General features: G+C 39.7%; 1 protein-coding gene across 7 annotated transcripts in view; it reads right to left on the minus strand.

Annotated features, from left to right (window-relative positions):
* The window catches only part of USP9X (ubiquitin specific peptidase 9 X-linked), a 214,754-nt gene that overhangs the window by 159,961 nt on the left and 30,649 nt on the right, over positions 1–24,144 (minus strand). For 6 of the 7 annotated variants that reach the window (XM_065578842.1, XM_065578850.1, XM_005301756.5 and 3 more), the window contains exons 2-6: positions 17,705–17,958; positions 11,122–11,267; positions 10,742–10,821; positions 5,024–5,136; positions 4,033–4,251 (exon numbers count right to left, since the gene is read on the minus strand). In XM_065578842.1, coding sequence (XP_065434914.1) covers positions 4,033–4,251; positions 5,024–5,136; positions 10,742–10,821; positions 11,122–11,267; positions 17,705–17,800 — 654 coding nt within the window. In that variant the 5' untranslated portion in view covers positions 17,801–17,958. Of the gene's footprint in view, positions 1–4,032; positions 4,252–5,023; positions 5,137–10,741; positions 10,822–11,121; positions 11,268–17,704; positions 17,959–22,258; positions 22,333–24,144 lie in introns of those variants that run through there. The other variant, XM_065578841.1, reaches the window with a different exon arrangement.

Raw genomic sequence — 24,144 nt, forward strand, 5'->3', positions numbered from 1 at the left:
ATTGAACCCGTCTCTCTCAGATCCTAAGCTAATGCCCTAATCAGTGGACCATCTTTCTTCTTGAGTATCAAAGATTTCAAATCAAATATATATAAACTGAATACTAACTGAAGCTAGGTTTGTGGTATTCCTGGTTGCCCACAAAAATAATCTTTTCCACTTGTTATCATAACAGGTGAGATGACGACTTCCTAAAATTTAACAGGCTCTCGTGTACTTTTACTTAACAGGACAGTTCTAACTGTCAAAGTCATATGGCCCATGCTGTCAAGCGGAGATAGCATGGATCCAGATGACTAATTTGACCTCTCTGCTGAGTCAGTAATTCTGGAATTGCAGGAAGAAACAGTAAATTGTTCTGTGATAGTTGTAGTATATACTCCTGGGGGAATTCTGCGTCACTGCACATGCGCAAATTTCATGTCCCCTGAAGATTTCTTTGCTTCTCTGCAGAAAAATTACTTCTGGCAGGGAAGGAAAGGGAAGCTGTAAGAGCAGTCACATGCCCCTCCCTGGCAGCACAGGCACATTGGTTTGGGTGCCCGGAGCAGCCAGTAGAGATGTAAATCACCACCGGGAAGGGGGTCCATGTGTGTGAGAGAGAGAGAGAGAGAGAGAGACTGAGACTGTCCCTCTCACTTGCTATTGCAGCACACCTGGCATGGAGGGGCAGGCTTCGGGGTGTTTCTGAGGAGGTAGGTGTGGGGCAGGCTCTGTCCCCTCACACAGAGCAGAATGTAGGAGCCCGTCTGCTTAGTGAATTATTTCCACTCTCTTTGTGAATTCCCCCAGAAGTATAAAATAGGTGTAAAAGTTTTAAGACTCCTTTACATTGTCAGAGTGGTATAAAAGACAGTATGGCTTTATAAATGCTTCTGGTGCTTTAGTGATTAGGACTGGTCTACATTTTTGGACTGAAAAAATTTCCTATCAAAATGTTCTCCATGAACTGTTTGCTGCTGACCTTTCTGGAGATGTCAATATAAATTGTGTGTTTGATTCACCTGCCCTCACTTGCCTATATTGTAACACTGAGCATATGACTGCATATATTTGTTGACTAAACTCAAAATAAAGGGTGAAACCTAGCTACATTACTATTAGGCAAGGGGGTTTGCTCTCTACTCCCATTCTCTATCCAGTGTATTGTAGTTTAAATAAATTACTGAAATAATTGAAACCAGAGTGATTATATTGTGTTATTTTGACAAATAAAATGTGCAGAATTTTGCAGAATTTTAAAACATTGTGTGCATCATTTTTAGAATTAGATGAATTTGGAAAAAAGGGATGGGGAGAGAAGAACTACAATGCATTCTCCACTCTAGTTTAGAAGAAACGTTTGAGATAGACTGGTTGTCTGCTCTTACTTTGGAGCAAAACCAGATATTGGATATTTGGAGTTGTATTTTGTTGTAAATAAGACTCTCTCTGGATAGCTCCACACAAGGAGATGTTCCTGAGTGACCAACTCATGCTAATTGTGCAAGTCTCTGCTGAGTTGATCTGACAGTATATTGTCCTTGTCTGTAAGGGGGACAGCAACAGGATAAATCTGGTGTATTATGCACCACTCTCAGATAATTTTGGCCTCTTTGCACAGCTAGCTGGAATGTGCTCCCCCTGCTTCTTCATGTGAAATATCACTGTACTACTGTCAGTAACTACTTGAACTATTCTGCGAAGCAGATGAGGGAGAAAAGAGCAACATGTTGGGCTCTGATTTCCTAATTATAACACGTTGATATGGAGCTTTTTCTCCCATAAACTCCAGTGACTGATTCTTAAATTATTTCAATCAGTTCCACACTCCAGACTGAAAGAGTCAGAGGTGGCTATGAAAGACAGAGCTGGGTTGTTGAATTCAACTCCTTTGAGGACATTGTGACGTGCAGTCCACCATATAAGGGTTAGGGACACACCCTAGGTAGTGTCAAATTCATAAATATGTTGCCTATATTGGCATATATAGCATCTTGCTAGCCAATGCTGTAGAAGCCTCATCTTTAAATGAGCTTAGGGAGTTACATATGTCACTGAAGTCATAATGCCCATCAAACTAAGGAAGAACACTGTTTGAAATGAGTTTTCCTGTAGTACTTCTATTGTTATAAGGATTTTTAAATATCTTTCATCTGGAAGAAAAACTGTATTTTTGAGAGTCCATAACAGCCCTAATAAAAACTATAATCTGGATTGGAAGGTGTGTCTTCCACTATCTTGAACCCCAGTGTTTGGAATAGAGTCATGACTGTGTCATATCTTTTGCTAGGTCCTTCTATGAGGATATCCTAATAAGCCAATCATCCGAACAAGTAGAAGTGGATGCCCCTACATCGCAAATGTGCTGCTGCCATTGAAAGGCACTTTGTGAACACATAGGGTGCAGTAGACATGCCAAACAGAACATCTTTGTATTGGCGATGATGTTTTCCCATAACCAACCATAGGTATTTTCGATGTGAAGATCTGAGATATGAGAATAGGTACCCTCTAAATCAAGAGGTCCCAAACCAAGCGTGGGTGTTTAAGAAAAGGATGATCAGAGGTAGGATAAGGATGAGGAATTTGAACTTTCTGATGAAAGAGTTAGCTTCCAAAGATCAGAAAGGGGTTGGGAGACATCTGTAATTCCTTGAGATCAGAAAATACATGAAATAAAATCCCTTCCCATGAAACTCTTTAGGAACTTCCTTTATGGCACCTGACTCTACTAATGAATGAGCTACATGTTAGCAAGTTCTTGTGAGAAAAATCTCTGAAGAGGACTGGTAAAGGAGGTGAGAGTGTGTTGATTTGAATGGGATAACTGTTGGAGAAGATGCCCTCCTCTGCTGTTCCCCATTCCCCCCTCCCCTGCAGCCTCAGCTCACTGCGCCACCGGCACAATGCTCTGGGAAGCAGGGCTGTGAGCTCTTGCCAGGCAGTGCAGCTGCAGAGCCACAGCCTGACCCACTGCTCTGAGCTGCGCGATGGTGTGGCTGGCTCCAGCTGGGCGACACGGCTGCCTGTCCTGGCGTTCTGGGCAGCGCGTCTGTACCGCCGCCAGCCACCAGTGCTCTGGGCAACGGGGTAAGGAGGCAGGGAGCTGGGGGGGGAGGTTAGATAGAGGGCAGGGAAGTTTGGGGTGGTGGTCAGGGGGGCAGGGGTGTGGATGGGGTCGGGGCGGTCAGAGGGTGGAGAATAGCGGGGGTTGAATGGGTGCAGGGGTCCAGGGAGGGGGGCAGTCAGGAAAGAGAGGGGAGATTGGATGGGGTGGTGGGAGGCAGTCAGGGGCAGGGGTTCCGGGGGGCGGTCAGGGGACAGTGGGGTGTGGATGGGGTAGGGGTCCCGGGGGGGGGGGCGAGAAGCAGGGGGGATTGGATGGGGGCGGGGGTCAGGCCATGCCTGCCTGTTTGGGGAGGCACAGCCTCCCCTAACCAGCCCTCCATACAATTTCGGAAACCCAATGTGGCCCTCAGGCCAAAAAGTTTGCCCACCCCTGGGGTAGAGGCATGAGAGGATTCCAAATGGACACTACTACTAGATGGTGCCACTGGTCCAAGCTGCACCATTACCACATCCAAAGAACACGAATGTGTAGACGTCACTCAAAGAATAACTCTGTTTTTGACAATATGATTTTTAACCAGATGATGCATCTTTACAACCATGTTACACCTACAAAATCAAAGTGGTATGAAAAAGGAAATCCAGTCATTCTAGCAATGACTTCTGGCCAACTAAAGCAGTGGAACGGACATTTCAAATACAGTTATGCCAGCACTGATCATTGGTGGGTACATCACCATGGGGACCCTGATTGTGGAGCAAAGATTAAATAAGTGAGGAAGAAGGGAAAAATATTGGAGAAGCTCTTACATTCACAAGACTTAATCAAATATCAAAACAAAATGCAGAAAGTCTTGTGGCTTCTTTCCTCCTAGATGATTTTTCTAACTGGATACGGAGTGATTTTGTTTAATTACAAATATTAATATGGACTTTAGTTTTAAGGATTTAGGATTTTAGTTGGGAAAAAAATCAATTTACCTTTGGTGATCGTGGGTCAGGAGGACGGGCGTAAAGTTCATCTTCAGCCAGTTGAACTCCCGCAGGAACTGTTTCAGAGGGACGTGTACCATTGTAGAGATGAAATTTGCAATGAGGATTTAAGGCCATTGCAAGAAGTTCAAGAAGAGGAAACCAATCTTGGGACAGCTTGGCCACACATAGCTCTACTAGACGGTGAGTGTTGTTAATAATACACCTCTATTAAGAAAAAGATATTTAACAGTTTTGGCAGATGACTGAAATGTAACAAATTACAAACTGTATTACTGCATTCATAGAAGCAAAGTTACAAAATTGCTTTCTTTATAAACCTTTGTCCTTTGCTTTCTCAAAAAAAGTTGTCTGAGCTGAAGCTTTCATGCCTATTTTCATAATTGAGGAGGGGGTTAAACAAAAATCTGAGCTAATCTTCTCAGTGTTTGCGTTATCAGTGGTAGGAGAAATACATATTTTTTCTACTTCAATTTTTTTCCAGACTTATTTACTCACCAGTAACTCCACAACCTCAAATTTGGCTAGTCCTTAATGAGAGGAAAATTTTAGTTGTTAATGAGCATGCACAAATCAGCAAAGTTTCTAAAGTGTTTACCAAGACATAGCTCCATGCGCCTGAACTATATAGCCAGGAGCCCAACAAGGGGTTGCACTGATAAACACAGGAAGGGGACCTTGATACCCCGTCATACCAGGCCCTAAGTTTGATTTCTTTTCAACCCAAACTTCTTCCTAGCTCAAATGTGATCTCCTACTAACCCAATCTCTCTCCCCCTACAGGTCAGACCATGAAGCTCTGAGGAGTGAAGGGAAGGAAGGAGGAAATGTATTTGCCACAAGTCATGGAGTTGTGAAGAACTGGCAGAAGGAAGCTGATTTTCAAAAATTGTTCATGGCTGCAAATAAGCAGATGGCCTCTGTAGTTCCATCACTGTTTAAACTTATTTGCTTTTCATAAAATACAATACAAACTTACATGAATCTCAAACTTCCAGCCGCTCACCGCCTCATCTGTAAGGATTTTTGTGAAAGATATTGTTAGCCCATCTCGAAAAAATCTCTGACATGCTTCACTTTTAACATCAAGGCCTGTTTAAAAGAGAAAAGGGAAAGATCAGTTAATATATTCAATTTTACTGGTTGTCTACAATGCTCACTTAACATTAAAAATAGTCATATTTTGGACTTACACTTTTCACATCCATGGATTTCAAAGTGCTTTACAAAAAATGAAGATTTAAAACATTGAGTAGGGTAGCTATTATCAAGCTCCTTTTACAGACTGGTAAATAGGCATGGGGGGGAAATGGGTTTGGTGATTTTCCTACTGGATAGTGAATCAGTAGCAGAACTAAAAATGAAATACAGCAGCTCCGACTCCCAGTCCCCTACTCTAACCACTAGACTGCTTTCTCTCTATTTTTAGATCTCAGCTCTTAATATTCGAACAATTTCAATATACATTGAAGAGTTTCTCAGTTGTAGATATTTCCTAATAAAAGGAATATAGCCATGCAAACTAAAAAAGGAACAGCGTTCTAAGATCAGAAAGTGTCAAAATTCAGTAACTAGACATTAAAATTACCAATTAATTTTCCCTTCTCCCATCAAATTTCACTTAACATTTCAGCTTCAAAGTTTTATTTAAATTACAATGTAAACTTTAATTTGGTGAAACTGATTAATTCCAAAAAATAATTTTTGATAGAACAGCCTTTAAATAGTAGGTCCTATATTTAAAGTGCTTTAAAAATTGTAAATGTTTTCTGCTCCCTTGAGACTTAAACAGTCTTTTGGGCATGACAAATCAAGAATACAAAACCACACCCCTTCCACTCCTCCTTTTGTTTTGTACACACGTCTTTTGTCTCTTCAGTTTGCTGTTAGTGGTAAAAACCAGCTTGCAGGGTACATAAGCAGGGCCATATTTACAACATAGACACTAAATGCCCATCCCTAGGGCCCCAGCATCCTTGGGTCATGCAACTGAATCAAAACTTTGGATTTCATGTGGGGGGGAGGGGGGGTACGGGTACCTGCCCTCACAGTTACAAAGAAAAATTGTGAAAACATGATGAGAGTGCAACAAATGCAGAGAGAGCTACTCAGGTCTGCAGAGAGCCTGAAACAATGGCTCTGAGAGGGGTGGACTTCCCCATACATCTCAAAGGAGTGTTAATTCTAAGACCCACCACTCTGGTAGGTCTCACCAACACTATCCCAGCAGAAGACTGTGTGTGGCAGGGAAAACTAGAGTTGGCCCTGCTCATTCACCCAAATAGATACAAGCACCTACAGGGGTAAATACTAGAGGTCCCCCTTGCGGCTACCCCTGCCTCTCCAGGGAAGGGGAGGGGAAGAGAGGAGAAGCCTAATGCAGTTCCTGCACTGAACTCACTCCAAAGCAGTACCTAAGAGCTATGCTAATGAAGGAGACAAAGTGAAACTGACCATCAACAAAAACAGTGAAATTGGCCATATACAAAATTAAAAAATACAGCACTCTTTCAGTTGTATTAGCTTTCAAGGTTACTTGAAACAGTAGACCCCAAATTTTCACACACAAATGTGATTTTTAAGTTGACATTATCTCTTTAAAGTTCATTTTTCATTTGAAAATAACTCAATTCTGGGGACAGAAAAGAAAATATATTTTCAATATACTGAGTCACACATACATTGAATACAACTGTTTTCAGAAAATGAGTTCAAACAAATTCATTCAGGGAAAGCAATGGCCTGTATTATACAAGAGGTCAGACTAGATGATCACAATGGTTCCTTATGGTTTTATCTACAAATCCATGAAAATAGGAATTCAGCAAATATAAATTATGACATTAATAGCCTAGAGGTTGTATCCTGCACTTAACTGTGCAGGACGTGTTTCATTTTCAGTCCTGGAATCACACTCCTTATGCAATGTAACACGCCCAGCCTCAAAAACCAGTGACCAACCAATCACGGGAACCCAGAAAATAATTCCTGTTCTAGTCTGTCTAGACGAATAATGAGCAGGACATGTGGCTTCAAAAGAGTAACAGAGAAGATATAAGCTTGGGAACAGGAATTTCCCTCCCCCACAATTCAACAGAGATTCAAAGAGCCACCCAGAAAGACAGCTAAATTCAGGGAGCTGGCAGTAACTCCTAATACCTTCCATTATAAAATATTCTTTAATTCTTGTGATTTTTTGTGAGAAACTAACACCTCCACTGCAGCAGGTCTTTGAAATTCAGCAGAAATAAAGGGTTGAGTTATAAGTTCTTAAAACTTGACATTTCCTTTCCTCTTGCTTGCACCACTCGGGAAAATTTTAGCAACATGAAAAAACAACTGAACACTATAAAGAACCAGGCCCATACTACAAAATCATGAGCTGAAACAGCACACCCCATAATGGGAACACCCAGCAGCTGTCAGACCAACTGTAGCAGGGTTTTGTGGGGGAAGCAGAGCATAAGAGCCAGGCATAATTTTTTTGTTATAATATAGGCTATATAGCTCAATTAACAAAATTTTTTTTTGGAGTAGCTGCCACTATTCAAAAATACTGTCCCTAGTTTTAGTTATTTTATAATTATTTAATAATGAGTTGACAGGTACCATTCTTTCAATAGGTTGCTTCTCCAATCTCAGAAAAACCTCAGACAACCACCAGAGTGCCTCTTTAAACTAAGGCTTGGTCTACACTAAACCCCCAAATCGAACTAAGGTACGCAACTTCAGCTACGTGAATAACATAGCTGAAGTCGACGTACCTTAGTTCGAACTTACCGCGGTCCAGACCCGGCAGGCAGGCTCCCCCGTTGACTCCGCGTACTCCTCGCGGCGAGCAGGATTACCGGAGTCGACAGGGAGCACTTCTGAGTTCGATTTGTCGCGTCCAGACTAGACGCGATAAATCGAACCCAGAAGTTCGATTGCCTGCCGCCGAACCAGCGCGTAAGTATAGACAAGCCCTAAGACTATATTGTCTGCCTGAAAAATAGTTTTCTAAAAGATTAAAAATAGAGTAAATAGTACCATCAGACTGCCAGTACCACAAAGTATTTAAATGGGCCAGTTATCCTCCTCCTATGTTTCCCCCAAATTAGCAGGAGATAATAATACCAATATAACCACCTCATTTTATATAGCACTCTTCGTCAGTAGTTCTCAAAGTCACTTTATAGATAAAGACTCAGATGGAGGGATGAAGTGACTGGCCCATGTTCGCACAACAGGACAGTGGCTGAGTCAGAAATGGAACTCAGGTCTTGAATCTCAGTCCAATGCTCTATCCACTAGGCCATGCTGTTTCTCAAAAAACATGCAACAAAAATAGTTTTGTGGTGTAATAATCTAGTGAGCTTCCAAAACATATTTGGTTCCTCTGCTCTAAAGTTCTGGTGAGCCACAGATCTCAGTGCAAAATTACATCAATGACAATATTAGGATCACAGTTATCTTTCAATTTCAATCCCTTCTTCCAGTCCTCATCCTCTCTGTATCCATTCCAGCAGATATCATTTGGATTTAAAGAATAAATCCACATAATCTCACTGAAGAAGACATACATTTCCCACAGTTTAACAGAAAGGTTGCATAATAATAATCATCATTCTTGAAGTATATTGCCCCTGTATTTCCACACTTTCGAAGTTCAGGACCATTTAGCAAAAGAGTGCCCCACTTCAGAACAGGTAAGCACCTCACTCATAAATCTGACTGTTCAGAGTTATAAAAGGGACAAAAGTCTCAGCCATTCTCCATTACTTCAATGAGTGGGGAAAGATAGGAAGTGTGCACATATACACAACACACTTAACAGTTCCTGGTAACCTCTCTTTCCACTTGTGGGAAAGTAGCCTGCAGCATAAGCCCCAGGGGTGGAATAACGAGTGGTAATGAAAAGCAACTGTAGAACATATGCCTAAAATTGATATTAGAACTAGATGCTAAATTCAGCAATAGTGGTGCTTAGAACATATTGTATAAATGGAGCTCCAAACTGCAGCTTTGCAGATCTTCTTCAGAAGGGTAGGGAGGTGTGTGAAAAAGAGTTCCCAAACGGATTGTCAAATTTGTTACCTTGTGGTGGAGTGTGTAGGTATGGTCTGTAGAGCAGCTGAAGAAGCTGTCTGTCTATATTTGTTTATTTGCTACACTACTGATGGTGGTGTGATTTTTTTTAAAGGCAGACATAGCTGCTGCCAGCACCCAAAAACTTCTCCTCAAACTAGAAACTAGAGGATTTCTTCCTACCAGCATGCTGCAGCAGCAGACCCAGAGATGTAGCTAGCTGCATCTGTCAAATTTTTTGAAAGGTAGCATTTGTATTGTCATTGAACAAACGTGACCTCTTTAGAGATCTTCTATGCTCACTTGAAGATTTCAGCCAGGCACACACGTCTACCAAAAGTCAATGGCAACTGCAGTCCGAGAGAACATATCAACTGCACAATAAGACGCGTGCATCATATCCTACCTTTGCTCTACACTGCAATAAAAGACTCACCACGTGGCCACGGCTGGACCTGGGTCTGCTGATTCAGGCTCCCAGGGGGTCAGGCTGCAGGGTTATAAAACTGTAGTGTAGAAGTTTGGGTTCAGGCTGCAACCCAGGCTCTGAGACCCTGTGAATTGGGAGTGTCTCAGAGCCCATTCTTGAACCCAAACATGTACATTGCAATTTTTTGTCTCGCAACTCAAGCCCAAATCAGTTATCCCAGGCTTTGAGACTCTGTGTCAAGGGATTTTTATCGTGGTGTAGACATACTCTAGATATTTTTGGATTAATACAATTTTTCTCCAGCAGGTGCTTCAAAACAGATGACTAACATTCGTACAAAATAATTCCTGCAGGCCAGAACTGCCTGCTGACAACAACCTTTACTCCTTGGCAATTCTAGGAGTAAATATTTATCAATGAGGTCAGTTCCTCCTAGTCCAACTACCCAAGGGTAAAGAACAGGCAATTTTATATTTCAATAAAAATATATTTAAAACAATACTATTCTTCCTCTAAGGCACCTTAATTCACCAACTACTTTCTCTGTGAATTTACAGAGTTCTCATCTATAGGGCCTGGAAAGATTACTTTGAAGAGGCTGGGAGAAGCATGTAAGAGACATTTGTCACTCTGACCTAACACAACATGTTGAACACAAAGAACACAATCTTGAGGGGAACTGTCCTAGACCCAAATAAGTTAGACAAGACAAACAGCATCTAACTATATGATTCTAATTGTTTTGGGTCACAGTTTCTAATTGTTCCAAATCTTATTTTCTAATATTATCTAAAGTGTCTAAATGTAGATTTTGAAGAAATGTTTTTAGCAAGGTATTTCTCAAAAATTTTCTGAAGAAAAAAAATTAAACCTCAAAGTTAAAATATAAGAATTTGTCAGGAAAATAGACCTGATCAGGTCTGATATGCAAGTAAAAATACAGAAAACAAGTGGGAAAAGACCAATAATACTTATTTTATAGCTGTGGAGTCAGTGTTCCCCAGTGCTTGTGTCAAGGCAGAAAACTCATAACTATGCTGTTTTCAAAAGATCTATGCAGCTTTTCATGCTAGTCCAGGTTTTGGGAATCTTGGATTTCAATTTATTAAAGAAATAAAGCTCCAACAGGAATATGGAGGACCTTTAAGAAGCCAGATTTACACATTCCTCTAGCAACCATTCATTGCATTTTCAACTTACCTTTTTTACTAAGATCAATAGCAGCTTCTAGAAGAACTTCTAACTCCCCTTTCGGCAACACAGGAACAACCCATCGAGGTCTGAATTTTTAAAAAAGTACTGCATTTTAATTAGGTTTCTGAAAAGAAATTAAAACATATCTTCCCCTTCATTATGCCCTTAGGTTAGGATAAAAGTGTAAAATCTTTTTAACCCACTAAAGAGGGCTCAACTTTAGAAAAAAATTGCCAATCCCCATCTCTTTTCTTATTTCCCTCCCATCCGCAAATATGCAATCTAATGCACGAACACAAAGAAAGACCCAGACATTTTGATGGCAATGTTAAGAGATTTTACCTATAACCCACATGATTAGGAAGAGTGCATCAATCTTAAAGTACCTGTTGATCATGTCATCCAACTTTGCCAGATCTGTGTGTGGAAATGCGGGCTCCTCATCCTCAAGTTGGGGTGGGGCATCCCCTTGACCCTGCTCATCAGGAGGGGTAGCTGGGGAATTCTCATTGGAAGAATCAGGTGAAGAAGTCTGAATTAAAAACATTTCAAGGATTTAAATTAAATATTGTATGCACAATATTCATCCTATTTCTCAGATACTGTAGTAGATGTACATCATTTACTCTTGGCTTCTTTTTTTCCCTTTAAATTTCATTTGAATTTTGAAAGCAAACAGAGAACGTCAATAAAATGTTAAAAAAAGAAAAAGGACAAAAACACTAAATATGACTATTTAAAGCTTTCAGAATTTCTTAACTAAAATTATTTATTAGTCAAATTAAATATTTTCTTTAATATTCAAGTAGTCTAAAAACAAAGCTAGTTTCCTGGAAGAGGGAAAATGGTATCATTTGAAACAAAGTTGGCCCATGATTTTGTTCTTAGTGGACTAGTCAAGAGCCTCCCTGAAGGGGAATGTTGACTTGGTGCATGGCAACTAGATTGTATTGAATCCAGCCAAGATAGCTGGCTTATACTGAAACGAGACTGAATCAGTGATGGTTGGTAAGCACTGCCACTACGAATTCTATGCTCTGGTTGTATGGATCACAGATAGTTGATAAGACAAATTACACACGGAATACACAGGTCTTCCTCTGATCATAAAGAACCACATACTAAAGATTTCTAGTATCAGAGGGGTAGCCGTGTTAGTCTGAATCTGTAAAAAGCAACAGAGGGTCCTGTGGCACCTTTGAGACTAACTGAAGTATTGGGAGCATAAGCTTTCGTGGGTAAGAACCTCACTTCTTGCATCTGAAGAAGTGAGGTTCTTACCCACGAAAGCTTATGCTCCCAATGCTTCGGTTAGTCTCAAAGGTGCCACAGGACCCTCTGTTGCTTTTTAAAGATTTCTATTTATATAACCTGTTTGGTGTTGGTTATACCCCTGCTCGCTCTTGTGGGAATTCGGTAACTGCCACCCAAGCCTTGATTTTCTTTTAACATGACTATTGTTATTCCATCTTCTACAGTTTGCCAGCTGCAGGCAACGATTTCTTTACTTGTCCAAAATGCAGCAACATGTTTACTTGCTGAAGTGAGCACATATGAACTTAACATTCCTTCCCTTCCTTCTCGCAGCAGTTGCCAATATATTACAAACCACCAATATTAATCATGATTTAAATCAAGCAGGAACCTTGATTTAAATCTACTTTAAACTTGTTTTTACGTGTGTACTTTAGTTATATTCCTAAAAAGAGATTAATTCTAATTGGTTGGTACTACCATTTGAACATGTTGATCTGCAACTAAACAAAGCCTTTACACTCAATATGGTATTTATTTTTGCTAACCAGGATCACATATTATGTTTATAGATATTTATTTAAGCAATTATATTGCTCAACATATTTAGTCATAGTCTTAATTTTTATATTTTTTCAGTATGTTAGAAAATGATGAGGGACGCATTTCTTATTTACCAGATAACATTTTTACTCCAAATTCATCATGTCATGATATATTTGGATGGAAACTGATGTTCAATTAAAAACACAAAGAAACAGCACTTTAAAAATTATTAGCTAAATAAAACTACCTTAAATGTGCTAAGAAAATATCAAATCATTTTTTTATTTAAAACTGATTTATTAAACAAAAAGTATTAACTGTACTTAGTGAGTTGATTTCTCCTCAGAGCATTCTGTGCCAAAAAATAAAAATTCTGCACCAAAAAAAACAAAAATTCTGTGCCCAATATTTAAAAATTCTGCAAATTTTATTTGTCAAATAAATGTGAAGGCTCCAGTACGGCATTGGGAAGCAGAGGCCACTGGCTGCACAAAGGTGGGAGATCACTATGCAACTCCCCACCCCCCCGAGGACATGGACTCAGAGGCGACGCGTCACCCGACGCTGACACAGCGCAAGGACCCTGCCCCTCTGTGTCAGGTGTGGGCAGGCAGGCTCAGCAAGGCAGGATCCAAGTGTGGAGAGGCTTAGTGTGGGGGACCCAAGGGTGGGTTGAGGCGGTCCTGGGTGCCAGCAGCTCAGTGGGGGATCTGGATGTGTGGTGATAGAGCTTGGCAGAGGATTCTGGGTGTGGGGAACTCAGTGGGGGGGCCCAGATACTGGAGGAGTGGGGTGGGGATCCAGGTACAGCTGGTTGGGGCTTGGTGGGGTGGAGATCCAGGTGGCTCGTCAGGATGGTCCAGGTGCAGGGGGAGCGGGGCTCCTCGGGGGAGCGGTTGAGTGCGGGGGGGGGGCAAGTGAGGCTCAGCAGGAGGGTCTGGCTGCACTGGGGTTGCGCAGATGGGGGAGCAGCTCCCTGTACAGGGATCCCTTCCCCTGCAGCTGAGGAGCAATGGGTGCAGGAAGCCGGGGTGGGGAGGGGTAGAAGAAAGTTGGCAGAGCTTCCTGCAGCTGGGGGAGAAATCTGGGGTTCGGTCTGACCCAGCCCCAGATGCCGTGCAAGGGAAGAGGAAGTTCCGTCCTCCCCAGCCTAGCTGGGACTGGCAGCTGAGCCCGGCACAGGGTAGGAGCCTCCTGCCCCACAGTGATTTACCTCTCTGCCAGCTGCCCTGGGCACCTGAAACATACTGCTGGGATGGGTCACATGACTGCTCTTGTGGCTTCCCTTTGCTTCCCAGTTAAAAAGTTATTTTTCTGTGGGGAAGCAAAGAAATCTGCAGGGGACAAATACTGCGCATGTGCAGTGGCGCAGAATTCCCCCAGGAGTAAAGTAGATGGACTGTGTCATCATTAATGCCTAAAGACCATTAAAAATCTGTCCCTGTCCTTCAGAGTTTTAGAATTAGATCTCATCCTCTTCCATCTGTTTTTTATTCATAGGCTGAATGTTTTCCTGTTTCTTCTACTGTTTTTCAACTTTGAATGAAGAAATGAGGAAAATATTCTCTCCACCTGCTACCTAAACTGAAACCAAAAGTAATACAGGCGAAAGGTTTTCTGCACAACAGAAACAGAAAGTACTTACATCTGGGAAAAAAAAAATACCAGCATTCGCTCCACTGTAAAGACTGAAAATAATATACTTAATGCAGCATATAACATTGTAACATTTAAATAGCTTGAGTTGACCTCAAAATTTAAGATGTTTTCCCAAAAACGGTATATATACACACTTGAAAAAGCAGTACCTTTTAACTTATTACAATTGGGAAGGGTTCATTGATGCAGCATTTTTTTTCCATTTAAATTTTAACAGATTATAGTAAGTTTAGAACTTCCGTTTGTCAATTTCAAATTTAATTTAACACAGGTTTATACTGTAAAAGAAAAATGTATTTAATTTTTTAAAAATCCAGTAAAAGTTAATTTATTTTTAAAAATAGATTTTTATCCACATTGCTTTTCTGACACCAAAAAGTATTAAATAGCTGAGAGACCAGGCTTGGGTTGATATCCTTCCCAAGAACTGTATTCCTCTTCAAACTAGCTCTTGGTTCCATCACTTGCACTCTTAATTAATGCCTAAATATGGACTGAGGACCTAATTTCAGGCATAAATGTTTTAATAACTTAAAATGTAGTAATTAGCATATTTTTACACTTCATTGCAGTTTTCCTTTAACTCAAGGTTATGGAACGCTTGCGCAATTACAATTTCAACTTTAATACAGCATGAATGTAGTTTCATATAGTCTCTTCGCTTAGATCAGAATTTAGTCTTCCAATAATGCCAATAGCAAATTAATTTTAAAATTCATTCAATCACCAAAAAAATATAGTAAAGATTTCATTACTTCAAAATTGAACTAAGCAGTTGTCCTTTATTCAAAATATTTGCATTGCTGTAGTACCCATAGGCCTCCAACAGCATCAGGGTCCTGTAAATTAGGGTTGCCAATTTTGGTTGGACGTATTCCTGGAAGTTTCATCATATGACAATTTGTAATTCCTGGAGATTCCAGGACAATTCTGGAGGGTTGGCAACCCTAGTTGCTGCACTGAACACGCTATATAAAAATGAGACAGTCCCTGCTCCAAAGAGCTAAAGAAAGGGCAAGATAGCAGAAGGTGCAGAAACATAAGAGGAGGTGAAAGAACAATCAATCTTTCTTTCCTGTGTAACTTGGTACCATCTTGGATCACTGAAAATAAAAGAATTTCTCTCTTTCCCCCCCTCCCCCCCCCCTTTTTTTTTTAAGATCAATTTTTTGTTTTGTTTTGTTTTTTAAATATTTGTTGCTAACTTTTTGCATTTCCACTAAGCGGAGCCAATCAGTGGAATAATTTCACTCAGATTTTCATGCACTAGAACAATACTACAATGTTTCGGTTGCAAATACTTCAGGGATGTTTTCAAACCAATAACAAATATAAATGAAAATAATTTTAACACTTCTATTTGTTTTGAAAAAATCATTACACAAAAAGTTAAGTTGTCTGGGCATAAACTTTCTGAATGTCACATTAAAGTCTATCAGCATTCTAAACCCCATTTTATTACGCAACTTACAGTACTTAGAATCTTAGCCATGTTAAATTGCAGCCTTCAATTCCCTTCAGTATTTGGCATGGTGAAATTTGCATACCAAAGTCAGCCTATGTGTTAATAACTTTATTTCCGACACAAGGCGACAGATTTTAGTTTCAAATGCTTTCAGTCACCTATACCCACTTGACCAACAACACAGGACGCACTCTTCGCTATTCTTGAATTTTAGACCCTGATTTATCTTCTCCGCCACACTCAAATGTAGTTCTCACTTGTACTATTTAAAGTCTCATCTTTGCTAAAGAAAATTCTGTATAATTTACATTTGTGGTATTTTTATTCCCCACAATTGGGCATTAAAGTCTAACAAGTATGTTCAGTAGCATACCTTTCTATACATTAACCTATTCATTTGCGCCAAGTTGCAGATGACCACATCTACAGGTGACAAGATAATTCAAACTTGATGCAATCCTTGATCAGTATGGTGAGACTACCATCAAAGATGCAATTATGAAGGTGGGTTTTGACCTGGATTTCTCTTCACTAAGAACACTTCATATTCACAGCTGTTTTGTAGTCAGATCATTTTTACTCACTGGTGACATGGGTCAGACTGAAACCAAATTAGGAGAGACTGTCTCTTGCCTTGTCTACTCCAGCCTCTCTTTTCTTAAAATTTCTTATCATTCTTACTATCAGAGCAACTCTAATGGTATAAACAACAGTGTGGAAATACTAAAGAAAAAAAATCTAAGGAAGACAAGGCCACACTCATTACCAATGCATGAATCACTGAAGACCCATTTACCCTAAATTATTTGTCATTAAAGGAATATTGTCAACTTAAATTTAGAACAAAATTTAATGTTTGCAAAAAAGCTTTAATGCACTAGTAACAGACTTTTCCACTGTTTTTAAAGATTCCAGTGAAAAAAGTTCTGAAATTTGTTAAAGTTGTTTGAAACTGTGAAAAGGGGGAAGTTATTCATTGCCCCTTACTACTCTAAAAAAGAAATTTTTCAGGTTAACAGGGATCAATTTTTTCTATTCTCCATCTTAAGATCAACAGGTCTGCTAACAATGGGGGTTTTTATAGCAGTGTAGATTCAGGGAGGGCAAAATTACATTAAACTATATACTGAACTTAACCCAATTCTCTGATATGAGAGGACTACAGCATGAAACCCTCTCCTACCACATGCAACTCTGGCAGATATCTGGACCCTCAGCTTGTAAATCCTACAGAAGGTGTGAACTGCCAACCGCTTTTCAACTTATAGCATTTGGAAAAGGACCATCCTGATACAGTATACTTGTATTGTTCAATCCGTTTTAAGATGACAGGTAAGTTAACAAAATGGGTGCTGACTTGCAGAACTGCTTAATGAAAGGAATATAAATAGACCCAGGGTATGCTAGCGTTCTTCATGCAGACAGTTTCTGCAAGCAAGACAGGAGAACTATTACCTGTGAACTACGAAAAATGAAGCTGATCTCCAGAATAAAGCTTAAGACGCTCCTATATGTTACTTTACCCAAACAGAAGGTACAGCACTTCTCTTCTATGCAGAGGGCCCCCAATTCTGAAACCATTCTGGTGGACGTATCAGCCATTAAGGCATCAATTTTAGTGAATAAAAACAAGTATATATCTTCCTCAAGGTAGAGGGGTCAAAAAGGTGTTTCAGAGTGCTGAGTATCAAGCTGACATCACAAAATCTGAGGTAGGTGAATCAGACGTGGCATCCGACATCCTGGTAAGCAGACTTTTTGCCCAAAGTAAAGACACTTGAAAGGGCAGGTTACTTCATCCACATGGTATTTTATCTAAAGGCAGCACCTTCTGCAGTACAGGGTCGCCTATCACCATACTGAGGCAGTTGTTCAGCAGTGACTCACCAACAGACTTCCAACAAAGTACAAACTAGGCCTGACCTTGCTTCAACGAGACATAAAATTATACCCTAAGGAAATTTTGAAAGAATTACCTGGAAAGTAATGCTGCAGAACTACTATTGTCTTTCTAGGCAGCTTTACTAACAGCATTAGCATCATACCTGATTCTGTTGGAGGGGAGGCTGAGACTGTCCATCAGGAGCCTGGCCCTGGCTATCATTCCCTCCTACTGGAGAGCCACGGGTCGTGGCTGTCATACTCGACACAGGGCAGATCTTTGCAATTTTGTCTGCTTATGTAGTTGTCGTGAGAGAAGAAATTATAGTCCGCTTAATAAAGTTGAAGTACCAGCATATGTCTGCCTTAAAAAGCTCCAACTCAAGAACAAGCCATCTTGCAGAGACCATTGCATAACCTGAAAGAAATAAAACTATTAGAATATATACAAACATTTTAAATCCACATCCATGAAGAAACAAAAGTATCAAGTCAAATACAACTTTAAAGTAAGAAAACTTACTCTTATTTCATATAGCATATACTCACTGGGAAGGAGTATTAACTAAACATTTACTCATTCTTGACAGAAGACAACATTTCTAATAGTCTATAACTATTGTATGCTACATGTAAAACTATATGAGGATTAGCATCAAGACTATTCAGAAACTGAAATCTGTTCAGAATGCAGCTGCCCACCTTTTAAGCAGGAGTGTATTGTGAAAAGAGCATCCCAAAAGAAAAGCAAATATCACCCTCCTCCTACATAAAAATGGACACAAAAGTAACTTCAACCAAAACTCTCCAAACCACCAGTAAGGGATCCAGTAGTTCTTTATTTGCCTATTCCAAATATGCTGATATATTACAAGAATATTTTTATTTGAAGTAATTTTCTGTAATTTGATGCTCATTGTATATGTTTTACTTATGCTGGTTTTTAACTGCAAATAATCCTCCAATTTCTGCATTTTTACTATTTCATACTGTTCTTTACCTTTCTGATTAGCCATACCAGTCATTCATCTATTACACAGCAGCAAAAAGTTAGTTGTAGCCTTGACAACTGTATTTTAAAATTCTTACCAGCTTTCTACTATTGATTACCTAGCTGTACTGTTGAATTCCAGCCATCTTATTCTGGAATGCATCTATATGCACTTTCTGAATTTCTACAGTTAAAGCTTACTAAGGGGTTGATTTGGGCCAATTGGAGTGTCTTCAAAATCTGAACCGTGTAAACTGATGCAGGGATGGTTCTCTGAATCTGCAAATACCCTGAAATAGCTGCGAGGTCTGAACTGCCCATATGCTATATGGATTCCATGGAACGGTTTATTAGATCTATGTTGTCACTGAGTTATTTTGCTCTTGGGTTCTGTTTACTAGTGTATTTATACTAAAAGACTGTCAAATATGTCCAAAGCTCTGAATGGGCACACATGTTGTAGAGTACTAAAAATAGAAATATTCACCTCTACAGCATGTTAAATGAAGTCTAATATGGTTGTCTAAATATAAATATTTCACTGTTGATCAAAGCTCACAGCAAAGAGGGATGAACATACTATGAAGATAGGCACAAACTATGAGTAGTAGAGCTGGTCAGGCATTTGTCAACTATATATTTTTGTGTCAGAAAATGCAGATTCGTCTAAACTAAAGCTTTTGGTAGAAAAGTGTTGGTTTCAGGGAGAAAAACCACCCCAGAATACCTAATGCCCCAGTGGTGAGGGACTCCCCCAGTATGTGGAAGACATAGGTTCAAATCCTGCCTGATTCAGACCAGGGACTTGAGCCTGAGCCTCCAACATCCCAGGTGAGTGCCCTAATCACTGGGCTAGAGAGTTTCTGTGAGTGACTCTGGCCTAACGTGACCTATTTATACAAAGTAGAACAGCGCCAACAGGAGAGAAAAAAAAATGAGATGGAGACAACAGTTCAAGTCCCTGGTCTGAAACAGGCAGTGCAGGGATTTGAACCAGTGTCTCCAAAATCCCATCAAGCTATCAGCTATTCTGAGGTGGGGGAATCATTCTCCTTTTCACAAAGAATTTCAGTAAGTCTCAGTTTTGTTCCACGCTGGAATGGAAACAAATGTTGAAAATTCAAATTTTTTCATAAAACAAATGTTTTCCGGCCAGCTCGAATGATGAGTGGAGTTCCACTTTGGCATATTGTTTTGGTATGGCAAATGGGCAGAACTTTGTGGACAGCTCATGGGACAGTACTCTTAATTTTTCTAATTGCACCCTTGTGGTTTCCAGACCACACCAGATAGCATGGGTAGTATCCAAAACACTACCAAAAATGGGTCCCTTAACAGAGTCAAGGGACAGCACCTTTTTCTTTCCAGATGGAAGACAGGAAACAGAGCTCCACTGTCCTCACACTCTGCTTCTGAAAAGGAATGGAACTTCACTATCTTTCCTCTCCTTAGCTTTCCGGCCTTAACAAAACCACAACATAACCTTGACTACCTGAATGACAGCATGGTAGGATGATTATTTTCTGAACAAAATTAAGGGAATCTTCAATTTAACAGACACTGGAGACATAATCCTTTACCAGACAGTTTTGGATAAACTAAGTTGTATGAGAAACAAGTGCATTTATTTTAGTATAAGAGATACATAAAGTATAATATTTCAATGTATTTAAGGTTAAGGAAAGTATGCTTTTAAAATTATATAGAAGATTTCTATATAGTAGATTTCTTGAGCACCTTCCATCCGAGATTCCCAAGCCTGGTTTATACTTAACTTTTAGGCAACATAGCTATGTCCATCAGGAATGGGGGGGGGGGAGGAGATTTGCTTAAAGATGCGACCTGCTACTACTACTATTGTGGCTCCCTAACCCATGGTTCAGGACATGATTTAAACATGTCTAAAAGTCATTCTACAATTGGAAAATGCTCATCCAGAAAGCTAAGAAATGACATGCTGCTGACACCACAGTTAAGAGCTAGTCAGTTTCCTAATGATGTCTATGAATTGGGCAGTATGATATTCTGCAACTACTGTTGACATACACTACACTGGACCCAAAATGATACCTGCAACAATCATCTAATGTCAAAAGCCCATCTGAAAAATTGTTCCAAATAGACAAGACTCATCAAGGTTCTCACTCGCTACGGAGAACAACTGCAGACAGACCATATGAAGTCTGCAGATGCCAGACGGGAGTTTGTTGAAGATTTTGTAGCAGTCTGTGCTGAGGCTGATATCCCATTGGAAAAAAATGAAGTAGCGTTGACTTTTCCCTCTTAAAACACTGCAGGCAGGGAGGGGGATTTGCCTGAAAATGAAGCAGCATTCAACAGATTCACATGACACATGTTTATCAGGAACACATGGTGGCAGTGAATGCTGGCCAAAATCCATGGGAAAAAGATTGCAGTGGTGATCGATGAGACAACAGATATCCAAGACGGCAGTGTGCTAAATATTGTCATAGCTAAGTTTTTTTTCTTTTACTATGACAACAGATCCTTAAGCAGATTTTTTATTATGGGTACACTGGCCTTTAGGAAAACTTTTGTTACCGTTAGGAAAGACTAACCACTTTAAATCATATAAGTACAGATAATTTAAGAAAAAAATGTTTAATATCCTGTAACTTTAAAATAACCTTAGCCCAAAAAAAATCCACCACATTGGGATTCTGGAGCTATTCTATAAAGTGCTTGTTAATAATTTTATCAAACATTTCATATTTAATATGCATTGAAATGCACCTGTATTATGCCTGTATAATAAAAAATCCCTTTAATATTAAATAATAATTATTTTGAAGCTGGATTTTTTTTCCATTACTGAATTTTAAGTTTCTTTAATGAAATCCTCCAGTAACAAACAAGTAGAAAATTTATGACAGAATATTTTTTTTCCCAGGAGTTGAAGATCACTACTATTTGACTGATGTTCTATTCATGGAGAGCTGAAACCACTCCACATTCTCACAGGCTTTATGGAGTCAATGAATAGGGACCAGCTCAGCTTCAATGATGTCTCAGCAGTTGAACTGACAATGCAGGATACTGCATCAAAGCACACAGAGAAGCACCGAAATGTGTCGTGCCCAGTGTACATATCTATGTCACAATCAATTTGATAGGTGAGACATGGCAGCATTTTCACTTCTTTAGTGGTGTGGCATTTTTGTTACTTGTATGAAAACTGCGATCTTCAAAAAGCCAGCCAGAAAGTGAAGATGGGTTGCTTTTCTTAAGTCCAAAGACGACGTGCACACCATGAAGGTCCTCCCCTGAAGTAGTACACACAAGATGGAATAGCTGGTTTCAGGCAATAAAATCATGCAGAGCACACTGAGCTCTATCAGAACGTTTTTGAAAAAAGAGAAGTCATCAACACAGGCTGTGACAAACCTTTAGACATTACTTAGCAGTCAGGAGAAATCAGACTTGCTGAAACTTAAGACAGCTTTCCCCAAACTGACAACAGCACTGACCATCTTTGAGGGTACCCACTGCCCTAAAACTGCCTTAGCTATCATTATTATGGAAGACCTGAGGTCGGTCTTGATTACTGGAACAGCCAAAACTTGTGGGTTTGGTGAAGAAGCATCCAAGAGGATGACGACTTCATCACTTTAAAAAAAAAAAAAAAAAAGAGAGAGAAAGACAGGCAGACAGAGACAGAGGTATATATCCTGGACAATCTACATGAAACCTATCAGCTTGCTTTTACCAAATTCTCCAAACACTGGGATGTCCATCCAGCAAAAGACATGCATCGCCTGATCCGTTTGTTTGATCCCTGGCAATCACTACAGATGCAAAACATTGATCAGTAAAGCAATACACCATCTCTTGCCCACCCCTCATCAGAATTGTGTGAACAATGGCTGGTGTTTCTGTGCAGCACTCAGAATGAGCCCAACCCAGATCAACTGGATCTCTGGCGCTTACTGGAAGATAAGAACGTAAGAACATAAGAACAACCATACTGAGTCAAACCAAAAGCCCATCTACCCCAGTATCCTGTCTTCCGACAGTGGCCAATGCCAGGTGCCCCAAACGGAATATCTGTTCAGTTCATTCATCAAGTGATCCATCCCGTCACCCATTCCCAGCTTCTGGCAAACAGAGGCTAGGGACACCATCCCTGTCCATCCTGGCTAATAGCCAAAGATGGACCTATCCTCCAAACTTATCTAGTTCTTTTTTGAAGATTATAAAGGGACGAGTGCCTAAAGTAGCAGACATTGCTCTACCTTGCATCTTCTTTCCTGTCAGAATTTTAGACACAAAGAAAAGCTTTAGTAAATATGAAAATCTACTTACAGACAAGAGGGAATCACTTTCTGAAGATAACGCTCAAAGGATAACCATAATGTACCACAATGAAGATGTCTGCCAGAGATAGCAACAATAATGACATTTGTCAATTTGTAATGCTACTCAGCAATAAACTGTTGGTTTGATAGTCTGAAATTTAAAAATTTGGAAATTTGAAATTAATTTAAACATTCCTTCAGAATATAAGAAGCTTGAAAATTAGAGTTTAATTTAAAATGGCAACAATGACTGCTGCAAGGATGAATTATTTTATGTTTAGTGCATTTTTTGTTTTTTAATTATGAATTCAGTTACATTGACACTGTAAGAGACTCTTACTTCTGTGGACTTCTTGTATTACTGTTCAGCAATGTTAGTTTGGTCATAGGAACCGAGTGCTACTTTAAAAAGGCGATTTAAAATGTGATTTAATACTTTTACATATACTGTATATCTGCAGGATGTTTTATTTAAATTGTAGGGTTTTTTTTAAATCAGTTTTTCCCCATTGCAATCCAATTCTGAATATTTTTATGAATTTATAGTAAGGATACTTAATTGTTGTCAATGTATCCAAACAATTTTGATTTAAACAACCCTCTTAAAAAAATGGAAAAAACAAAATCGGAAAATAATAAATCCAAAAACCCATCACAATAAAACTGATTTCATAGGGCCTGAAATGTCACCGGTGTTCATAGTTCAAGACAGGGGTTGTATATCCATAGCAGCAGCCACACAGAGGCCTAAAATATAGCATGATGAAAGGTTGCACCCAGGTGTACTAGGAACCTGTCTTCCAGCAGGAAAGTTTACTGGTTTGGGCCTCATTAAGGCTCCAATGACCCCAACCCTTTCGTGTAGGGATTAAAATTAACCATGTTTTGTTTATACAACGTTCCAAGAACTGAAAGGTGAACATATTCCTGAAAGCCAAAATCTAGGCACAGAAATTAATGCCCTAGCATCCCAGAAAAATAATTATGATATCCAAGCATTTGGTGAAAACTGGTAGTGCTAGAAGAATGCCAAAGTACAGAACACTATGTTATTTGGTAGAAGTCTTCCATTATACTAGCCAAGCTATATTAAATGATGGAGACCAAAACATGAAAGTAGGCATCTTTCAAAGCTGATCATCAAGTGTGCGGATTGAAACTGCAATTTGCAAATTGCAATGCAACTGAATGGGCAAGACCCCATAGGTAAAAGGAATACTTCTGGCTGGGTGGAAGTCAATAAGTACTGTTTGTGGCACCTCAATGGGAAAGGCATTCTCTTGTATCAATCCTCTGA

Source organism: Chrysemys picta, chromosome 1, assembly GCF_011386835.1.
Source record: "Chrysemys picta bellii isolate R12L10 chromosome 1, ASM1138683v2, whole genome shotgun sequence".
Taxonomy (NCBI): Eukaryota; Metazoa; Chordata; order Testudines; family Emydidae; genus Chrysemys; species Chrysemys picta.